Below are 23,232 nucleotides of genomic sequence, written 5' to 3'. Positions count from 1 at the left end.
CAATTAACCTCTCAATTGAGCTGATTTTTCTCAACCAACACTTTATTCTATCACTTTAAACTACTTTATAACCTTTGGAAATCATAATTTTAGCACTAGACTTTAATTCCAAACTTTTTTCACAATTAAGTCCTACAAAACAATTTCTATTGAAATTACCTAATAAAATCATCTCATAAACAAATTAAAGCTTCAAATTCATCCTATTTCATCATAAACTTCCAGCACATATTCATAGAAACTTTCAAATTCATTCATAAAATCAAAAACTAATGAATTTAGTAATAGGACCTAGCTGTAAAAGTCTTACAAACACAAAAATTACAAGAAAAATGCAAGGATTAACTCACTTGGTGCAAAAATTATGAAAAACCAGCTTGAATAAACCCTTAAGATGTTTTTTGACTGATGAGAATGCAGAAAAATAAAGAGAATTCTAGATATTCCACTTTAGTCCTAACTTTTAAAGTAAATTTTGCAATATTCCAATTTTACCCTTAATTCTTCAATTCTCCTGATTTTTTCTCAGCGTATGCCGCCCAAAATATCTTCTTTTGGGCTTATTTGCAATTTATGTTCCTCCTCATTTAACAATTGAGCTATTTAATCCTTCTAGTAACTTTTACACCTTTTTCAATTTAGTCCTTTTCACTTAATTGACTACCCAAACATTAAAATTTTCTAACGAAATTTTAATACCATATTACTAACACTTCATAAATATTTATAAAAATATTTTTGACTCGATTTTACGAGATCGAGGTCTCGATACCTTGTTTTTACTGAATTTCTTCAATAATTTTTTTTCTAACTAACCACTAAATCGGTAAAATTCTTCTATCTATATTTTCATACGATTTTCCTATCATCTCAATATTCATGCAAAATATTAAAATAAATTTCTCTTTAAATCGGATTTGTGGTTACGAAACTACTATTCCGATAACCTTGAATTTGTGCCATTACAATCGTATTTAAAATCTCTTTAGAGTTTTCAAATTTCGACATTAAGACATTAACTAATCAACTAGGTACCAATTTTTGGGCGTTACGAGGGTGCTAATCCTTCCTCGTACGTAACCGATTCCCGAACCTGTTTTTCTGAATTCTGTGGACCAAAATCCTTGTTTTAATAAAATTAAACCGTTTATTAAAAACAACCCCTTTTCAAGGTGATCCGATCACACCTTATAAAAAAAAAGGATTCGTGGCGACTCCCGTTTTCGTTTTCATTTTTTAAATCCAAGTCGACCCCGTTTTCATAAAAAAAATGGTGTCAACAGTATGGATGATATTGTACAATTATAAATAAAATATATGTGTACATTTGTAATATTATCAATTGTTGTTAAATAGATTTTTATTAAATAAATTAAATAATATTGACAAATAAATGGTATAAAATTTATACAAGTGTAATAAAATAAATATGTACAAATGTAATTAAACAATTGGTTTACTTAATATTTGAGCACAAGATATTTTATATTAATATTATATTAATTATTTAGTAATTAAAAATAATAAAGCAAATAAAATAAAGTAAAAGAAAGAAACAAATAAGAAAAAGAACAGAAGCTATTTCGAAGTAGGGGAAATGAAAGAAAGAAAGAAGAAAAAGAAAGAAAAAGGGAAAGTAGGGTTTTTAAAGCTTGGAGTTTAATTTGCTAACAAAGAACCCGATGCATCAGCATCAAGAGGAAAGGAGAAAGCTATCGAGGACTAAAACGGGAGATTTACGGTTTGTATTACTATAATACAATTTATTTATTATTAAATGCTATATTTAAATTTATATGTATGGTAAGTGAAATATATGGTAAGTATTATTATTAGGTTGAAAGAAATTCAATTGAATGATGAATATATGTGTGGAATTTAATTGAATATTGACTTGAAAAATGGAAAAGTGAATTTTGAATTGAATTGTGATTGAAAGTGAAAAAGTGAAACTGAACTAAAATGTGAATTTGGAGACCCTATTAACTAGTCGGGCTGAGTTGGATATAGTTGGCATGCCATAGGATTGGAAGAGTTCAGGGATACTTTGACCTCGAGTCGATGAGACACAGGGTGTCACTATATTTCTTCGGATAGATTCGATGAGGTACTGGGTACCAACTTTCTTCTGCTTTGCCGATGAGACACTGGGTGTCAACTATTGCTTCGAACTATCCAATGAGGCACTAGGTGCCATACTGGAGTGTTTGGTTGGATCCGTGTATCCGCCAAAGTCCGAGTTTTGTTAATAGGGTAAATAATAAAATGATAAACTGAATGAGTTGTTCAATCGAGCTATTGAAATGAAATGAGAAGTCGAATTGTGATATGAGATTGAGAAATGAATCTAAGGTTCATGATGTGTCCAAGTTCCAAATTATGGATATATGATATTAATTGATGAATTGTTATTGTGGAAATATGAAATGTGAGTTTGATTTTATGCGTTACATGTTTATTAATATTATAATTTGAATTATGGTAATACCACTGAGTATGAAATACTCAGCGTACAGTTGTTTCTGTGCGCAGGTCATTAGAGTTCAAGGTCCAGTTTAGCATCCAGAAAGATCCCGACTCCATCAAGAAAATTTTGGTGATGTATTTTTTTCCTTTTGTTTAAGTGGCATGTACTAGGTGATTGAACACGAGTTGTATATATATAAATATATATATGCTAAATGATCTTGGTTGTGAGTAAATGGTTATAATTTTTTGAATGATAAATAAAATAGTGAATCAATATATTAAGCATGATTTAGTAATGTTTTAAAGTATAAAATCATTGATTGAAATATTGGTATTGGTTTGTTTTTGGTTTAAGTTTGCAGGGGGTTTTATGTAAAAATAAGTAGAAATACTGTCGAAATTTAAAAAAAATGAATGAAGCCAATTAGCATAAATTTTATGAATTTATAATCATTTTATAATATGTTTGTTATTTATTTAAGAATTATTTGTAAATTGTCCGAGATATCCGGTAATGCCTCGTAATCCTATTCCGGCGACGGTTTGGGGTTAAGAGGTGTTACACTTCCTTTCCCAACCAACTATTCCGCTAATAAACTTGGGTATGGGGCGTTACAGTTTAACCGTTAGTTTAATAGATTTTTAGCTCGATTCAACAGGTTCATATCAATTTATGAATCAATTGATTTGATTCCTTTCCTTGGACCAATTCTCAGCCAATTCCTAGTCTAATCAACCATGCCCATTCAAACAACCATTTGGAAAACCATCTAGAAACTCAATTGTCCTTTGAATGCAAGTGTTTATATGGAGGAGTTGGAAGAATGTTATTGAGCATAAAGATAACCTCATGAAATGACACAAGACATTCCACAACAAATGACACAAATGTGAGAATGTAGTGGAATCTACTGAACACATCTTTTTCTATGTCATTTTGCTAAAAATGTGTGAAGTTACTTTAGATGTGGTTACGTCTCATCCTCACTAAGCTTTAGCTTTTGCTTTAACTATTGAGCGTGCATCATCCACATGCTCATCAAAATCAACTTGATGACCTGGCTCTCATCATCTTTCTATGTTTGGAAACATGGAAAACCTATAACGAAAGCTTGCAAAGGTTGTAAGGTTGTTCCATTTTAGGTATGACTCAAAGCAAGAAAAGGATTTTGTGAATATAACATCCAACACTCTCCTCCATAACACAATCTAGACAAAACCAACACTCTTGAATCTTGGAACCCACCACTTCCACTTTGAAATTCAACTGTGATGTAACATTTGTTAAGATCTAGTGTCCTAAATGTAGTTTATTCGTCATTTATACTTGTGATTCTGAACAGATTGATTTAAATAAAATTTCATCATTCACATTAATATAATTTGTATATGTCCTAAACGATTTTGCACTTAAAGAAAAATGTAAGCAAATATAGGCTCATTGATTACCTAATGTTTAACTAATCTAAGTTGCATTACGTAGCTTGATCGTAATGCAAGAAGACAAATTATATTAGTAGGTAATCTAAAATGTTCATATTCTGATAAATCATAATTAACAAATCAGTTATAAAATTATTATGTCGTCTATCAAGTCCAAATAGAGAGATACCTTATCTTAGGTATTAGAGTGGTTTACTCCCATAAGATAGAGACATAAGTGTGATTGTCTAGATTGACAATACATCAAACAAAACCCAATTTAAATTAATCCTAGATTCATTTATAGACTAATTCACGTATGATGTTCATAGTGTGGCTTACCTCAATCTTAATAAGTGACTGGCTATGTGTGCGTGACTCATTTTCTTTGATGTATTAAAAGCTTGAGTTCAAATAACTAAAGAGATTAAAGATAGTACGTTATGTATACGACTGTTGCAAGGCATAACTTCATTTACAATAAGTGTGACAAGTCGAGTTGTAATATTTTTAATGTTACAATGAACCACTCGAGTATTCCAATGATCGAACCCAATAAAATTCAGGGACTAAGTGATTCCTAATTGACAAGCATGCAAAAAGGAAGTCTAGCTAACTACTCATTAAGTTCTATATTACGATAATTCATGATCGGGGTTAATTAAGCGAACTAACTACCTAACACTAACAAGGACCAAATTGTAAAACTGTAAAACTACGAAATTAACAATTCAATAAACGAAAATGGTTGGTTGATTGTTATGTTGATGATTAGTCTTTGGATTAGGGATCTAAAAAGCCTAAACTAACCCAAGATAAACGAATTGATGCTCAATAGGATCTCTTCTTGGTCTCACCTATTTATGCGTTCCCTTAGAGGCATCAATTATAAGTTTTAAAGTTTATTCAATTTAGCCTAATTTTTACAATTTAATCATTGTACCAAAAACTAACCAAACAACATTTCCATAAATCAACCGCCATAAATTTAGCTACTCATCATCATTTCTATACAAGCAACAACCCAATATAGTTTAAAATAAGCACAAAAAGAGAGTTAAAGAAATCTTAGAGTTTTCTTGATAGTTGCTTGAAGAAGATGAATGTGACAACAATGGTGGTTAAAAATAACACTAAAGTTCTGATTTTTATCTAAGAAAAGAAAATGAGGTTGAGTTATATTAATGACCATAGATTAAACTAAAAATACAAAGAGAGTTGTAATACTAAAGTGAAAATAAAACCAAGCTATAGTGAAAACTAACTAACATTAAAACCAGAAAAAAACTTAAAACTTAACCCTAGAAAGGAATAAAAAGTTAACTAGAAAGTTAAAAAGATAAAAAGAAAGTAAAGTGAACAGCCTCTTTTTTTCTCTCGGCCAAAAGTGACTTTTAACATCTTATTACAACCCCAAATTTTGGACCAAAATGCCTCTAGACGTTGTATTTTGATTGGTGTTGGTGTTTGACAAAAACTACTCTTACAGTAAAATTTCTCCCTGTCAGGTAGCGATATCACGAAACCCAAGCTTTGGTGGGTGTCGTGATACCCAAAACAATAGCTAAATTGGGGTTTTGGGATCTTGGTGTCGCGATACCACTGGAAAAGGACTCAATTTCTTCACTTCAACACCTTCAAGGAGATCAAGACTTCAAGGCATTGGTGTCGCATACTCACTCTGAATGATGTTCTCATCGAGTTTGAGCCCTTATAATCTCCCTACACCAACTCAATCACATTGTTAGGTTTCCCATGGCACGTTTAGCCAATTTGAGTCACAAAAGGGTATAAAACTAAACAAAAATGTTTATTAATGGTTAAAATTAAAAATCGATAAAAACATATAAAAGACACTTAAATTGCTTGAGAATAAACTCCTCGAGTGTATTGGAGAGCCTAATTTGACATATCAAATTATAGCAGATCAAAATTCATAGCCAAATAAAGGGTAAGTGATATCCTCTCATTGGCATTACATGATAGATGGAAAAATAACATAGCCACGAGTCATTTGTCTAAGATAAATAATTTAATTACTATTAGTTAGTAATTAATTTTTTCATGATGGAAGATGTAATGAATACCATGAGATAAAATAAGATTATATTGGGTGAACATAGAACAAATTTGACTCAAAAAGATTAAGGATATCCTACGAGAGTAACATACTTATGACAAGGCTATTGGACAAACACTTATTAAGTTACTTTCATAATGGTATATAATAAGGAAAGCTCAATCGTGGTACTTTAGTATAATGAATCCATGATTAAATAATGTCATAATTAATAGATGAAGAGTCAAAACTTAATTATAAATTATTTTAGCCTTAATTATATATGTTCAATTGGTCCATCTGCTAGCTAGATATAAATCCAAAATAGATTGCTCATAGAATCGATAATATAGAAAGAATAAAAACGACGAATAATAGAAAAATATCACACGTATCACTATTTAGAGTGAATGCGTTATCTCACAAAGTACAAAATTATGACTTAATAATTAAATTATTATTTTTTGAATTATTATTTAATTGATTGTAATTAAATAACTGAAATTTAAAGTGAGAAAATTTTTATTTAAGTTAGAAGTAAGAATTAAATTAATTAGTTGTTGTAGTAATTAATTAATATTTTGGAAAATAGAAAAATAGTTATTGGGTTGAATAAATTATAAGGTTGGTTAATGATTTGCCACAAGTTGTGGCAAATTAAGCTATTTCAACACTTAATGAGCTTGTATTTGAGTAATTTGATGTTTTTTTTATTTGGTTTTTGGACTTAGTAGTTTTACCTTTGAATTCAATAAAATGAGCTTTCTAGTGTGTTTTATGACTTGTTAGGCCAATCTGGGCCTAAGGAGGAAACTGACATATTAATTAAGTATGTAAGATGACATTTTAAGCCTACGAGTCAGTGGACTGTCCTGAATGTAGCAACATTAAAAAAGGATGTTGTGATAACAAATTTCAAACCTAGAGGGGGAATATCCAGCCTTCAATGTCACGACAACAACCATCCAATATCGCGACAACGAACTTCGGACCTAGAGGGAAGCATTCAGCCTTCAATTTTGTGACAACAACTACTCAATGTCACGACATCCAACTTCAAACCAAAAAAGGGAGTATTTGATGTTCAATGTCGCGACAATAGCCATGGGATGTCGCGACACCGGTCCGACGAGGTCCATTTACCAGTCAAGAGCATTTATCAGCCAAGGGCATTTTTCATCCGCACAATGATAATTAACGTGTTTAGCAGCTTGTAATTGACCTTATTTGGTCATCTAACAACAATATTATAAAAATTAGCTCTTAGAACCTGTTAAGGGAGCTTCTTTTGATTATTTGAATTTTTCTTCTTCTTCTTAAGTTCAGTTCTTTTCACAATTTCATTTTGTTTATTTGCGTTTATGCTTCAACTGAATCAAGATCAACATCCATTCAAGGGTTCACAGATTCAAAGCTTCAACAAATATTTTCGAATCTAGATTTCTCTTCTCCTTTCTATTGTTTTTATGTTTAATTTGAATGTTTAACGTTCGATTAGGGAAAATTACATCTAGTATGGCCATGAACTAATAACCCTAGGAAGATTAACGAGTGGAAGTGTGTAACACCCCCAACCCGTATCCCTCATCGAAACCAAGTTACGGAGCATTATCGGAGATTACAGATCAAACAGACAGAAATCTCAAACATTTTATATCATCAAAACAAGTCATCAAAGCATCATTTTAATCCAAATTATAAACTCTCCAAAATAGATCTTATAACTTCATTTACAATCAAACCACAAAATAACTAATATTTAGACACTCTAGGTACATGCCGACACAAAGAAATAAACATCACCATATTTGAGTTCGGGATCGTTGTTGGATGTTGAATCATCGATCAAACTTAAGTACTTAACTTGTGCACGGAAAACAAAACCGTACGCTAAGTAAAAACTCAGTGGTATTTCTATAATCCAAATTTTTTTAAAAACAAAACAATAAAATATGTATAATAAGATGTTAAGCACAATTGAACATTTAAAATCACACAATATTCAATTGTCATCACTTGCTATATATAATACCTTTCCATAATTTATTCACGTATCATTTAAACAATGGCACTATCCATTCCACAATCAATTTATGAATATATAACTCGTGTATTCCATGTATTTACAACATATTTCACATTCTATTTTCAGTTTATTATCTCATATTCTTAGCCCAAAGTAGATTTTATAGAACACACCGGATATACGAAACAAATATAGAGGTGCATTATTATGCACTAATGAACAGAGAACACTAAAGTGCTAAACAGAGAACACTGACGTGCTAGTAATCAGAGAGCACCAGCATGCTAATAATCAGAGAGCGCACTAAAGTTCCTTAATGGCATGCCACTAATATCCCAATAGTTCTAAATTCCGTATAATTGGGCATTAAAACTGAATTTTATACATATAAAAAATAATTCAATTATCATATTTGCACAATTTCACATTTACACACATATATATATATTCATAATATATATACTAATTCAATTCAATCAATATAATTTCATCACATATCAAGACAATCCATTTCAATCGTAAAACACAATAATTCTCACATCGATCACTTACTATAACATTTAATCAAAATACAATAATTAATAATTAGATTCGGATTATAGAAATACAAACTAGGAATTTCGAGCTATTCCTCGTCAACTATATTTTTTTCCCTTTTTAGTCGAGAATTCCGGTACAACGCTAGCTACGGAATTAAAACAATTAAAAATCATCAATACAACACCATTCAATCTCACATTAAATATTTTAAATTTTACTCAATATTTTTCTAAATTCCAATTTAGTCCCTAAACCGAGACTAACTTTTATTCTCAAAACTAATTCCACATTTTCATTCCATTCCCACTTTAAACTAATATAACTCTCTAATTTCACCATAAATCCCTAATTTCAAAATTCTCTCAATTTAGTCCCTATTAATTCAAAACTTATAATTTATTTTACAATTTAATCCATTTCTCTATTCTAACTTGAAATTTTATCAATTTAATCACTAATTCTTCAATTTATTCAACATGAAAAACATCTAAAAATTTACTAACTTTCAAAATTTCAACTTAAATCAAGTAGTATTTTGTTCTAGGATTCCAAAAACATCAAAATTATAAGAAAAAAGGACTAAATTGACTAACCAATTGAACTTGGAAACTTTGAAACCCTTGGTCGGGGCTTCCTTCTTTCTCTTTTTCTTTTTCTTTCTTTTTCGTTTTTGCTTCTCTGTTTTCGTTTCAATTTCCATTATGTTTCCTTTTTTTTATTTGTTTATATAATAATATAATATAATATAATATAATAACTTATTTATTAAGTTAATATAATATAATATATTTTAATTAAAAATATCTTTGATATTTCTCTTATGAACCGCCTCAACTTTAGAAAAAAGGCGTAATTTCCTCTTTAGTCCCTTTAGTTTTTCTTTAATCTATAATTAAACTTTCACTCTATTACAATTTAGTCATTTTTCCTAATTTCTCTTATTTTAAGCTAATTTACCTAACCAAAACCAAATTAAACTCACAACTAAATTCATAAATATTTATTAAAATATTTACGAATCTGATTTACCAGAACAGAGTCCCGGAAATAATTTTTAAAAAAAATCACATTTGACTCGTAAATATTAAATAATAATATTTACGAACTTACTCGTCAGATTTAGTGACATTGAACCACTATTTTCGATACCATCGAAAATCGGGCTATTACAAAGTGGAAGTGATTGACTAAGAGTTCGGGGTTTACCACAATTCGTTTGAATAGGTTATGTGAGGTTAAACCATAGGATTGACGACCTTAAAAAGTAACTTAGGTAGATGAGACCGAAAGGATAGTTTACTTAGTACTAACTTAATCTAGTTTGGTTTAAGCTATTAGGTCGAAAGATAAGTAGATTAAATCGATCAATTAATCTGGTTATAGGCCGAAAGGTATTAGCTATATTAATCGTTAGCTAATTTGTTAAAAACCTGAACCTGAAGTTAATCATGAACACGGATGCGAGTTAATCTTCAGTTTGCTTAATTTGATTGAAATTTGGTTATTTTATTTTAGTATTTATTTTTATGTTATTTTATAAATTCTCTTTTTATTAATGTTTTCTTTGCCGTAATATAATTAGTATGTAAGTAGTATTTAAATCTAGTAGGGTGTGAATTTGCAATTTAGTTTAGGCAAGTTTTTCTTGGGTACAATCTTTGGAATACTTTTAGTGTTTCGTTGTAACGTTTTACTATATTACAATTTGATCAATATACTTGCAGATATTGAGCTTAAAATTATATATTTAATTGCATAATTACAAGCTCCAGTGCACACACGTCGGGGTGGGTCAGTTAAAAGTTTAGATAACACATATAATCATACCCAATAAGCGAAACGAGTTTGATAGCTCATTACATAAGAGAGGGGGGGCAAACCCTAGTGCACAATAGGGTTGTATTATTTCTATTAAAATATTATTATTTAATTGTACTATTTTTCTATAAATAGAAATTATGGGATCACCTAATTACAAAAAAAGCTATTGAGAGTTGTTACTCTGTAAGGAGATAGTAGTAATTTATTTACAATAATAAATTCTATTTTTTTAAAAACCCAAAATTTTCCGTTTGTATAGAGAGAAATTAACTTTTCCACTAAAGTTAGTAAAAGTTTTTATTTTGTGCATTTAGTTCATTTTGAGCTTACACTCAAAGCAACCTGAAGGGTTCGAAGATAATAAAGAAGATCGTTTGATAAAAACTCAAAGTAATTTAAGAGGTTTAAAGATAACGAAGAAGATTGTTTGGTAAAAGATCAAGAAATGAATTAAACCGCTTCGCAAAAATCATATATAATAATTTGCTTTAAAGTTTATTATTATAAATATTAAAAGAGTGAGTTTTAACTATATTTAAAAAAAATATTTTTAAACTGAATTTTCCAACGAATTTTAATAACCATAGCAAAGGCAAGAATTGTTGCTGTGGTGCAAAACCATAAAGGACAACTCGTTGATGGTGAAAGCATGGAAATTTTTATGCCCAACACTTGGCTGCGAAGCTCAATGAAGATGCACTTGCTAAGAGAAATGGATGGTCCAACTCCAACATAATTATAAAACTAAAAATATTGGGTTTATCAATGCATTAGAAGCCACAACTAGCATACCATGGGAGATTGTCTCCATCGTCCACAGTATTTGGACAGATTTATCTTTATGCATGGATGCGTCTTTTGTTCATTGTAGACGCAATTACGATGTTGTTGTTGGTTGGCTGGCAAAAGCCATGAAACGTGCCAGCCGAACAAACTAGGTGGAGGGGCCTAACTCCCAGTGGCCTATTGTAACCAATTTCCTTTTAGGGTTAATATGCAAATTGGTACCTGAGCTATACTTCATTCATTAATATGGCACTTATGGTTTTTTACTCCTAATTTGGTATCTGTGATATTATTCGTTAACGAAAAATGACGTGTTAATATTAGGCAAATCAGTGATTGACACGTGGTATTCTAATTTTTTTCCAATTTTTTCTTTAGTTGCTTTATATTTTCTTTTTAATTGTTCATTTTCTATTAAACATTTACGAAACTCCTCCTAAAATTCTAGTTTTCATTCTAAAATTTAAACTTCTCAAGCACCAATTTTATAGTTTTCATTCTTGCACAAAATTTCTTGGACAACCCATCGTCATATATATAACCCCCCAATTGTTCAATTCTTTCATAATAAAACGGGAAAAATGCAATAGAGATCGAAAACCTATAACTATCTTCATTAGAATTAATGTTTTCGCCGAAAAAATCATAATTTTTTAGATTCCGGCAACAAGTCTCAAATTCCGGCATTGCTATTTTTCATTTTTAATACCCAGTTTTGATTTTTCTAATGAATTTTCCTCTCCATTTATGGATTTTCACTTTTACCCAAAACGCTATTGCCTCTCCCAATCTCCCTTCTCTTAAAAAATGGAGAATCTATAACGAGCAACAATAAGCCAGGACCCGGATCTGGATGGCTACAAAGGCTTCGAGTTCCAAACCAACCCAGAACGTTTCAGGTCAGCAAGCAAAGGCCCTGTTCACTATATCCTTGTTTCCTTGACGGCGAGGCAAGCGCTGACAGAAAATACCTTGCGCGTAGAGCATCGACGACTTACGAAGCCAGATCTTTGAACCCAACTTACCTTGCTTCAAGATGAACCAGCGCCAATGGAGTTTCTGTGAAAGAGAAAGAATCTTGTGTGAAAGCGAAAGAGGATTAGAAATTAAAAGGGAATTTTTTTTTTAAAGGAACCGTTTTTCCACGTGAAGATTAGAAAGGAAATATAAAAGAAATAAAGTGGTTAACGAAATAATACCACGGCTACTAAATTGGGAGAAAAAAAAATGGTAGATACAACATTGATGAATGACTAATAGTTTAGGTACCAATTTAATTGGTAAATTTATGTTTCGGTCATTTAATTTTAAAAAGTTATATAATGGTCATTAAATTATTTAAAATTTTTTATTTAAGTCACTGAGTTGTTAAAATTATTATTGTATAGCATTCTTTATTCACATTACCTATATCAATCTAAAGCTCTCATTCCTCCTCTTTTACAATTTAGTTTTTTTTATGAAACAATTTTGAACATCACAAATATGTGAATTGAAATCCAAACAAACTTTTTCTTTGGTCTTTGACATTGACTATCAAAACAACTTGGATCTAAATTATTTTCTTTTACTAGTTGATGGATACTGATCCACCCTACCAATCGTCAAGTCGTCACTTTGAGCTCTCTGGTGGACTTAAAAAAAAACTTAACAATCTAGTAACTTAAATAAAAACTTTCGAATAATTCTGTGGCTTAAATGAAAACTTTTGAATAGTTTAGTGACTATTTTGTAACTTTTTTAAGTTGAGCGATTAAAACGTAAACTTACTAATAATTTGATGACCTTGAGTGTAGTTTATCCCAATAAATAATTTGGGTTTAAATAAGAAATTTTAATATTTGGAGAATTTTAAAATGCTATTTCAAAATGCATAAATTAAAAATATTTATGAGTATTTTGTTTGAATAAATAATATTTTTAGAAATATTAAATTAATTGAATTTAATCGGTTAAAAATAATTATAAAAGAATAATAATGATATTAAAAATAAATAATGTAAAAATATATAATATGTATATCATTTTATTTGTAAATGAATAACTATTTGGTACATTAGTGGGGGAGACAATATTTTTGAGAGGGGTAACTACGAAATTTCGAACATAGACTATAAAATAGATATAAAGAATATCAAAATAAATAAATATGACATAGTAACTAGTAAAATCTTAACCTCACTTGTAAAATTAAAAATTTTCACTGCTTATGTATCAAATAATTACTCTTTATAAATATATAAAAAGTAATTTTAATAATATAAATTATAGCATATTATAACTAAATAAAAATGATGTTTTCAATTTTAAATTAAAAAGGGATAATGTATATTAAATTAAATAAAATTATGAGTAATTTGAGTTACTCAATTCTTTTATTGAATTTTTAATTTTTAGAACATGTATCACTAATTGTTGATGTTGACCATCAATACAAAAGTTAATAGCTCAAAAGAATACTAACTTAGCTTTGATTAATAATCCATAAAAAATTAAATCAACATAAAATTAATATTGTTAGTGATATAATTTTTTAAATAAGTTTAATATTAATAAATACATGTTAAATTTTTCTATAAATTGTATAAAAAATAATACGTAAATAAGAAGCTATTTATCACTTAATATAAAATTTATTAGATTAATTTAATTTAATTTTAAAATTTTTAAGCAATTCAATTATATTCCATATTTAATTTGATGTAATTTAATAAACAACGCTTTAATCAACAAATTTCAAGTCGGGGATAGTTAAAAAAACAAAAAACTTTAGACAAGTTATCAAGTTGAAAGTAGACCTGTCCATGGGCCGGGCCGGGCCCAAAAAAAATTTGGCCCACCTCCTAGGCCCGAGCCCGGCCCGAAATATGGGCATGAAATTTTGCCTAGGCCCGGCCCGGGAAAAAATATCATAAGCCTGAGCCTGGCCCGGCCCGGCCTATTTTTTAATAAACATTAAAAAATTATTTTAAAAATAATAAAATAAAAATAAAAATATTTTAAAAGTATTTTAAAATTAAAAATTAAAAATTAAAAAATAAAAAATAAAAATAAAATATATATTTATTATATTCGAGCCTGGCCGGGCCGAGCCCGGGCCAAAAAAGTGGTGCCCGAGGCCCGGCCCGTTTTTTAAACGGGTCTCTTTTTTTTGCTCAAACCCATATTTCGGGCCTATATTTTTACCTGAACCCTCCCATATTTCAGGCAGGCCGTACGGGCCTCGTTTTTTTGCCCAAGCCCATATTTCGGGCCTATATTTTTACCTGAACCCTCCCATATTTTGGGCAGGCCGTCGAGCCGGACCGGGCTGTCCGATCTATGGACAGGTCTAGTTGAAAGACAAATAATATATTAACCCATTATTTTGTTAAGGAATATATTCAACTCATTATTATTATTTTTGATATAATGCATAGATTTAGTTATAACCTTCCTCAATTCTTAAATAGAAAGAGAATATCATATTACTGTATTTGAACTTACGTGTTTCTATATTAATAATAATACTTATGTCAATTGAGTTAATATTTAATCGATTAAACTCATTATTATATTTGCATTTCTCGTTGAAACAAATAAACTAAGGATAAATTAAAACAATAGTCAATAAATTATTAGTATTTTTTGTCATTCAACCAAAAAATGTTACAAAATAATCATCTAATTATTGATAAATTTTTCTTTTTTTTACTCAAAAAAAAGTTATAAAATAGCCAGTCAATTATTCAAGTTTATTTATTTACCAAAAAATTAGTGATGATAATTTTTAAAATTAATAACAATTTTAACTCTTAATATTTATAAATTAGGTATAATCTAAACCTAAATCAATTTGCTTTTCTTTAAAAAAAGTTTATGATTTTATTTGTTTTTTTTTCTCTTTTTTAAAGAAAAAGAAGAACTTTTCAGTAGCCGTGCGATTAACCCCAATCTCATACCTTGGATGGCGTTGATCTCTCACCTTCATTAACATTCTCATGGACGCTAGTTTCCATAAACCCTTTCATCCAGTGTCCTGCAAAGTGCAAACTGCTAGGAAAGTTTCACCGCCTTTCGTCTCAATTTCTCACCTAAATACATTCATATCGTGTTTTTTTTTCCTTAAAAATTTCAGTTAAGCAAAAAAAGCTCACGAATCACTTCAAGCCATGCCCACCAATGTAAACTTCTCAGGTAATATATATTATTTTATTTACTTGCTGGAAATTCCTTGCTAAATAACACTGATGTTGATCTATCTTCCAAATTTAATGAAATGAGCATTCTTTTGAATCAAAATCATTGTTTAACGGAGCTTGGATTTGCTTCAGTTTATAATTGATGAGATGGTAAAGAGTGAATTTTGATTGCGAAAAAGGGATTTTGTTCTGGTAATCCGAGTGATTAATTGCTATGATGGATTACGAAGCTTATATTCCTGGTATTCGTTCAAATATTTTCAAAGATTTTATTCCTTGATATTGGATGATTTTCTAGGTTATTTTTTCAAGCTCTAGAATATGGGTTCGGTGTTGGAATTGTGTTTTCATGGCTGATTGTTTTAGTAGGGATTGTTCCTTTATGGTATTCATAGAATTCTTCATACCCATTTTAGTATCTTCAAAGATCATATTGCCTGAGACCTTGCATGGCATTATAGGTTCAAAGCTGGGATTGTGTTTTTCTGATTGGTTGTTTTAAGGGATTGTTCCTTAGAATTCTTCATACTCCATGGGATTGTAACTTGCATTTTGTTTCTTTATACTCCAATATTGCTTCCAGGTGTTTCCAATTGCTATGTTTTCAAGAGTCAATTGCAGGAATATGCGCAAAAAGCGGGTCTTCCTACACCTGTATACGAGACTATCAAGGAAGGTCCTTCCCATGAACCGTCATTTAGATCGACGGTGATAGTAAATAATGTTAGATATGATTCTTTGCCTGGATTTTTTAATCGCAAGGCAGCAGAGCATTCAGCTGCTGAAGTTGCTCTCATGGAGTTGTTCAAGACTGGTGAAATCAATGAAAGCGTCTCTCAACCCGTTGTAAGTTTTTACCGTGGTTTAGTTTATGAAATTCACTTAGTGCTAAGCATCTTCAACTATTAGTTACGGTTCAGAAATTGAGTTGTAGCTTGTAATAATTAATTCTGTAACTTTGTTTTGAAGTTGCTAAAACTTCTTGTGGTAAAATAACTATTTTCATTTAGTTTGTGACTTTGGCTTCTCATTTTTTGAAAAAGTATTTTTCATGGTTGACCTTCTTCTATGGATGTCTGCTTCAGCACGAGACAGGCTTGTGCAAGAATCTACTACAGGAGTATGCGCAGAAGATGAATTATGCAATGCCAGTATATCAGTGTCAGAAGGAAGAAGCATTGGGGCGGTTGTCTAGCTATTCATGTACTGTTGAGATTGGAGGCATTCGGTACGTTGGAGCTGCAGCAAAAACCAAAAAGGAAGCAGAGATCAAAGCTGCCAGAATTGCTTTACTGGCTATTCAATCAAGTGCATCTGAGTTGCCTGATCAGTCATTTGGCAACTCTCGGCTAATGGTTATTCCTTGCAGAAAGAGAGCAGCAGAGATGGCTACTAATCCTGACGAGACTGTGAAAGTTCCCAAAGCAAAGAAAGCCCGGTTCAAGAAGAAAATGTTGAAAAGAAAACTCTCTGGGAAAAATACTGATTGTTCTCACGATAAAAGAAATGGTATTTCAGTTGTTGGTTCGGATGATCTGCTAAAATCAGAATGGGTTCAAACTGATTCTTTTACCATATTGAGTTCAGAAACTTTAAGTACTGAAGTTATGGGGATTCCCCAAGATACAAAGATAGAGACTGACTTGAGCGAGCGAGATACACCTTCTGCAGATGTTGCATTGGCTCACCAGGTTGTTGTTGATTCTAAAATTGAGCATTTAACCTCTCTGAATTCTATTTATAGCAATCACGAGCTTCCATATATGGAACATTCCATTGTTTATGATGATCTAACTGATTTGGTTAAATTGACTGATGGGGACGAGATGTCTTCAATGGTTAATGATCCCTCTCTGGGTCTGGCATAGGCTTCAAAAACCATTCCTGGTTTAAACCAAGCAGTAGACAGGATCTGTGCATACGCAGGCCAAGGCTAGGTCCTAGAAAAAGTAGGCGGTATCTTTGTCGTCCGGATTTGATTTTGCTGTTAGAGAAAACAAAGAATGGAAGGAATGGGGTGAACCAGGTCCCTTACTAGATTTTTCTTCTAGTTATTATTATTATTTTTTACAGACATCTTGAGAATTTTGCACCATTAGTAAATTAGAATTTGTCTTCATTATTAAAATAACTCATTGTAAAGTAGGAAACTTTTAGCAGGGTTCAGATCAGAGTGTTGGTATTGTGAGTTTTGAACATTTTAAAGAATGAAAATCAGCTTCATGTTGTTGCATTAAGTGTTAGTGTCTATTTATCCCTTCTCTCTCTCTCTCTCTTTCTTCTTCTTTTTTTTTTCTTTTTTTTTTAAGGTTTTTGCACTGTTGTATGCTTAAAAACTGGGTTTCTAAAAGTAAAAAAAGAGAAACTAAAATATAAAAATTCACCAAGTAATGGCTGATCTCATTGTTGATTTTCATTGATATTTAACCATGAGAAATAGTTTTGCCTAGCTTTGCATTCTCAGAAACTTGGGAGAGTGGGGGCTATGGTGTTACAGTAATTTTCTTTATAACCCAAATTCATGCACATCATCACAATGCCAATCCAGCCTTCTAACTTTTTGCTCCCTTTCTTAGTCCTCTCTCTAATTTTACCCTTTATCAGAGAAAAATGGAGATGAAACAAAATTTACTGCAGAGGGTTATCCGGCATGGACGAGATCAATCGAGTAAATGCTACCCAAAACAACATAGACATGGTCTGAGGTGCCGGAAACAATGCCGGTAAATATCTCAACTGTAACCGCCTTGAAATGAAGAAATGGAGGAATTTCACTGTTAATGTAACAAAACAATCCTCAATTCTTCTAAACGCATTACTGCATACTTTATCTGCAAATCCCAATTACCAAAACGAAAAATGTTAGTACAAAATCAACCAAATTGACTCTATTTTTTAGACAAAATCATGTTGAGTGAATTGTTTAGGAACTATGAACGTTAAAAAAAAAAGAACTCACCAAATTGTTGTCTTACATTCTCTTCCTCCGTACTCTTTTGCAGCCCCTCAACACATGAGCGAGCTAAGACACCAAGAACCAGCCCAAGTAAGGCTACCCAAATTATATCTTGGTTCATGCTTTTCAACTTTGACGCCATTATAAGACACTAAGAACCTCAATTCCCCTCTTCAACCTTTTTTTTCTGTATTAACTCTCTGGCTTATTCTGAAACAGGAAAGAGTTGTGCCTTTACCATGATCCCACAGCCCTCTTATACATTGTTTCAGAAACCATTTATTATTAACAAATGTCATTCAATAAAAAAATATGGTAGTAGGAAAGCTTGTTTGGTCAACACTAATGGGGTCAATATGGTATTATAATTATGTTTTAGTTGTACTCGAGGTGTTACCAATTAATATAAAATTTGATACATTAATAATTAATGGTATACAATTTAATATTATGCTTCTTCTTTTTTTGGTTATATAGTAAACAAAATTATTGATTCTAAACTTGCAAAGCACGTAGTCAAACCACTCCGTTTTGTTTTGCAGGATACGTTTATCATCTGAAATTTCCTTGGACCTCAATCTCTTCATTTCCTATCTACTTCGCAAATTTTGATTGTGTCAAACCAAAACCATCCAAAGGTATTTTGTCCAAGAAAAAAAAAACATGATTTTTTTGTTATTAAAATTTTAATCTTATTCGTACATTCGCATCCAAATTAGAAACAAAGATATTCATTGCTCATTTAATATTTCTTGACTTTCACGGCATCTTATGGTTTGTCATATAACAAAAGACTATAAAAACTTTTTATCACATAATAATAATTTTAGCTTTTATTTGTTTTGTATTTTGACCTTTATTCTTTTTTTTTGGATTATTTTGACTCTTAATTTTTAAATTCATGGTTAACGTATAATTCATAAAAATTCAATAAAATAATAAAAAATATTTTAAAATTTAATAAATTAAAAAAAATCATAAAACTTTTTTAAAAGATTATCCATGTTAATAATGAAATATATGTAACTTATTGTGCGAGTGACACATTAATGTTATCAAAATTTAAAGAGTTCAATTAGTTTTTTTTTTCAAAAGAAAATAATTTAATTAAAATTTGAAAATTAAAAATAAAAAATGATTAAAGAAACATCAAAGCGATAAAATAAGTAAATATTAGAGACTAAATTATATTTTTGTGCCTTTAATTAATTATAATTAATTATGTAATTTGATATATAAAATAAGTGGTTGGTTAGTGACAATCTCGAAAGAGTATAATAAATTTAATTAATCATTGGTTCAAGATTAATCAAGAACTTGTAAAAAAGAAGAAAAAAATTTTCTTTAATTTTTATTCTCCAAAAATGCAATCATGCCTTGAAATTCTTATCACAAAGACTGATGGAAGATTGATAGCATAAAGGCTAGCCAAAATGTGATGGGCATGAAAGGAACCGGGTGGTGCAGCAGCAGCACATGTCTGAACTGTAACAATTTCGCCACCAAGAAATGAAGAAACCGGATTGCCAATGCTGTAAACCCATCTCTTACGCTTCTTACCACCAAGCCTTGTCTTTTAACTGCAAATAAACAAGAAGTCTCAATTTTGCCGTAGTTTATTAAAAGAAAATGACAATGTTAAGACCCAACTCGGTTATTAATTTGGTTTTCATCCCTCGTTTGCTCAAAAGAGTTTATTGAGAGAAAAGGGTAATAAATTGTATTACTGACCCGAGTTGTCGGCGAGGTTGACTTGGGTATGTTCCTCCAAATAGTTATGTAATCCATGGAAACAAGTGGTTAAAGTAACATAGAGAAGCACTCCAAGCAGAGCAGAGATATAAATATCCTTGCTCCACCTTCTCAATTTTGATGCCATTTTTATGTTTACAGGCTTCTTTTTAAAATGGATTCGCAAGGGAAGTTAAGTACGCACCAAGTCAAGCTCTCATTGCATTAAAGAAGGAGAAATTTATCTCTTCTTTATGATTCACCAAAGTAGAAAAGTTGGCCAATTTCCACACCACACGTTTTCTAAGTCAACTAATCTCCTTTTTCTTAAAATACTAACATGGGAGAAAACGAAGACCTTAATTCCTATGTAGACTTTCGCCTCTGCTTAGAATTAAGATATGTGCAAGTTAAAAAGTAATGTATTTTTATATTCTACTTTTAAAACGCCAGCAAAATGGTAATTTATGTCATAAATTTATTACTTTTTTCTTCACATTGAAATTTAGATGTCGAAAAAAAGGTATTATAAAAACTTGATTTTAAATGTATTTTATATAAAATTAAATTAAATAAATAATACATTGCTCCGTACTATAGTGCAACAATTATCAAATATTCCATGTAACAAAATTGAAATATAAATCTCAATAAATTTCGGATTTATTTTTATTAAAAATAGCGGCAAATTCATTGAATTGAGAATGTTCTAAAAAACATCGAAATAGTGAAATACACAACAAAATGATACAGGAAAAGAAAATCTGAAACGGAGGCGTCGAGAACAAGGTGGTGGAAGAAAATAAAGGACCCGACTACGAGCCCAGTCGATCAATGGCGGTCCGAGCGACGTTGGAGGTAGGCTCGACCTTAAGAGCTTTCTCGAATGCCGATTTAGCTTCCGATTTCATCTTCTTCATTTCATAACACTCTCCCAACAGACAAAAAGCCTTGGCGTTATCTCCGCTCAATTCTAGAGCCTTGGTCAAATCGTCAATAGCTGAGTCGACGCGGCCGCCGCGCCGATTCATGCTCTTCACCAACTCGGCTCGTTTAAACAGCGCGTCGCCTCGTTCTTTATCAGTCAACGACTTGGCAGCAATAGGGGAGAGAGCGACGTCGAGGGAGTCGAGAGCAGAGGTTTTGAAGCCCTGGAGGTCAAGGGCTAGGGCTTTGAGGATGTAAGCGGCGGCGTCTTTCCGGTCGAGAGAAATGGCTTTGTCGGCTTCGGCTTCGGCTTGTTTGGCTAAAGAGGCGGTGGATGAACGAGACTTGGAGGATCTGGCTTGAGCCAAGAGCTGGGCTCCGAGGACGAAGTGACGCTTGGCCTGGAAGTCGGCTCGATTCCGGTAACGGATTTTGGTGAAGATCTTTTTGGGAATATCGTGCATAGCAAGGAACATAAAGATCGTAACGAGAATTATAGCGGCTTGTAAAAGTAGATCCGTCCACATCTTTAACTTAATCCCTTTAGAATTTGAGGAGGGAAAAAAAGGAACAGATTAAAGGGAGGGTTTCTCAAGAAGACGACTATGGTGGTTGCAGTTATGATTGTTGTGAATTAGCCGTCAATATGGTTTTGAAATTGAAAGTTTTTTAATAATAATAATAATTCTTTTTTTTTTTAATTATGTTTTCTAGCAATCGAGGGTTAGTTAATTTGTGACTGGAAATCTTTAAAAAGATAAAATTCTGATGATGGTCCCTAAACTTATCAATTTATACGAATTTAATCTTTACTTTTATTTGCTAAAAATTAATCTCTTTTCGAATGGCTCTTTTTTCAATCTTTAATAAACTTTTTCTTAACTACTGTTAAAATAATGATGCGAATTTTTTTGTTTTAACTTTTAGATCTAATTATTAGAGTATTATGTGACATACATAATTAGAAGTGACGACAGAAAGTTCTGTCTTTCTACTTTCTAAAGCTTCTCTTGTCTCACAGAGCATCGAAGGAACCTTCCATTTCTAGATTTCTTGTTATACGCAGGAAACAATATTTGTTCAATAACCGTAAAATCATATATAAATATTAATAAATTAATATTAAGAACAAATTAATAATAAAACTAAATGAAAAAAATGCACCTAGTCCATTGGTATTTTGAAAATTTTAAGTCTTATGATTTTGATTTTTCAAATTAACACAAATAATTTAAAGAATGTGACTCTCTCTTTTCGGGAGACCATATCCTTAATATATATATATAAAACTTTACACATTAATTTTAATTTCTAATCAACTCGTCATAAATTAAAAATTAGTTACTAGAGTACCTACACATATTTAAACCATATTTTATTTAATAATTGAAACTCAATCAGCCATAATCAAATTAAATTACTTTTTTACTTTTAAGCTAACTTTTTATGATAGTAAATAATAACACATAATCATTGTTATTATATATTGATTATATCTTTTTTTTCAAAATGATATTTTACATTAATTTAATTCTTGACCACTAATAAAGAATTCAAAGTTTTAGATCGAATAAAATTTAGGCAGTTCCAATTGGGTCTAGAAGTTTACTCAAAAACATTTTCAATTTTCTTTGCTTTAATTATTTTTTAATAGAATTCTACCTTTTATCTAATTAAATTATGTGGCATCCAACATGTATCTCACATTATACTCTAATAATCACATGTAAAACAAAAAACGTAACGTAAAGGTTATTTAAAGGATTGATAATTAACAATTCGAAAAATAAAAGAAATAGTTTTAAATAAATAATAGTGAGGGATTAAATCCACACAAATATCAATAAACATATGTACTATCTTCAAAATTATACCTTTAAAAAATATATGAACAGATTCCAGGGGTTTAATTTTGAGAGAATTACTTGTAATGGTATTGATTCTATTGAATATACATTATGAACATTCGGATACTAGTTTTATAAACAAAAACTAGTTTAGCTCGATTCGGATATAATTAGAGCTCAAACTAAAAATAAATAAACAAATGTTTTGATTAAATTTTTATATTCAAAGTAATTTATTTGATTAAAAATTATTTTTAAATGAGTTAATTAAAATTTCATTTTAGAAGAAATTTATTTTGATACGTTTTTTAACTTGACCGTCATGCTAAATTTAAACCTAATTATTTGAAAGAAAAAAAATTTAAATACATTTCTAACCGTATTAATATGCATTTAGAATGTCACGCATTTGAAACATAAGCGTATTTATTTATAATTATACATTTGTGGTATTTTTATAAATAATT

At 30.6% G+C, this 23,232-nt stretch overlaps 3 protein-coding genes across 4 annotated transcripts; 1 reads left to right on the top strand and 2 right to left on the bottom strand.

Annotated features, from left to right (window-relative positions):
- Window positions 1–15,030: 15,030 nt before the first annotated feature.
- On the top strand, window positions 15,031–19,110 carry LOC107905150 (double-stranded RNA-binding protein 1). Of its 2 annotated transcripts, none has more exons than XM_016831726.2 (6): window positions 15,031–15,299; window positions 15,888–16,150; window positions 16,390–16,995; window positions 17,909–18,027; window positions 18,307–18,350; window positions 18,480–18,677. In XM_016831726.2, exons 1-6 carry the CDS (start codon window positions 15,275–15,277, stop codon window positions 18,626–18,628), a joined length of 1,206 nt encoding a protein of 401 aa, XP_016687215.2. In that variant the 5' UTR covers window positions 15,031–15,274; the 3' UTR covers window positions 18,629–18,677. The 2 variants fall into 2 exon arrangements, with proteins under 2 accessions (XP_016687215.2, XP_040950174.1); XM_041094240.1 differs by lacking the exon at window positions 18,480–18,677 and adding an exon at window positions 18,803–19,110 and having other exon boundaries at window positions 15,032–15,299.
- Window positions 19,111–19,630: 520 nt separating this feature from the next.
- On the bottom strand, window positions 19,631–20,291 carry LOC121217829 (uncharacterized). The gene is made up of 2 exons (XM_041094239.1): window positions 19,992–20,291; window positions 19,631–19,840 (listed from the first exon to the last, which is right to left on the bottom strand). Exons 1-2 carry the CDS (start codon window positions 20,137–20,139, stop codon window positions 19,650–19,652), a joined length of 339 nt encoding a protein of 112 aa, XP_040950173.1. The 5' UTR covers window positions 20,140–20,291; the 3' UTR covers window positions 19,631–19,649.
- A 347-nt stretch (window positions 20,292–20,638) lies between these two features.
- Window positions 20,639–21,664, bottom strand: LOC107905149 (uncharacterized). Its single transcript, XM_016831725.2, has one exon. It carries the CDS (start codon window positions 21,443–21,445, stop codon window positions 20,807–20,809), a length of 639 nt encoding a protein of 212 aa, XP_016687214.1. The 5' UTR covers window positions 21,446–21,664; the 3' UTR covers window positions 20,639–20,806.
- Window positions 21,665–23,232: the final 1,568 nt, after the last annotated feature.

The sequence above is a fragment of the Gossypium hirsutum genome, chromosome D05 (genome assembly GCF_007990345.1).
Source record: "Gossypium hirsutum isolate 1008001.06 chromosome D05, Gossypium_hirsutum_v2.1, whole genome shotgun sequence".
Classification (NCBI taxonomy): Eukaryota; Viridiplantae; Streptophyta; class Magnoliopsida; order Malvales; family Malvaceae; genus Gossypium; species Gossypium hirsutum.
This window is presented reverse-complemented; position numbering and strand designations above follow the sequence as displayed.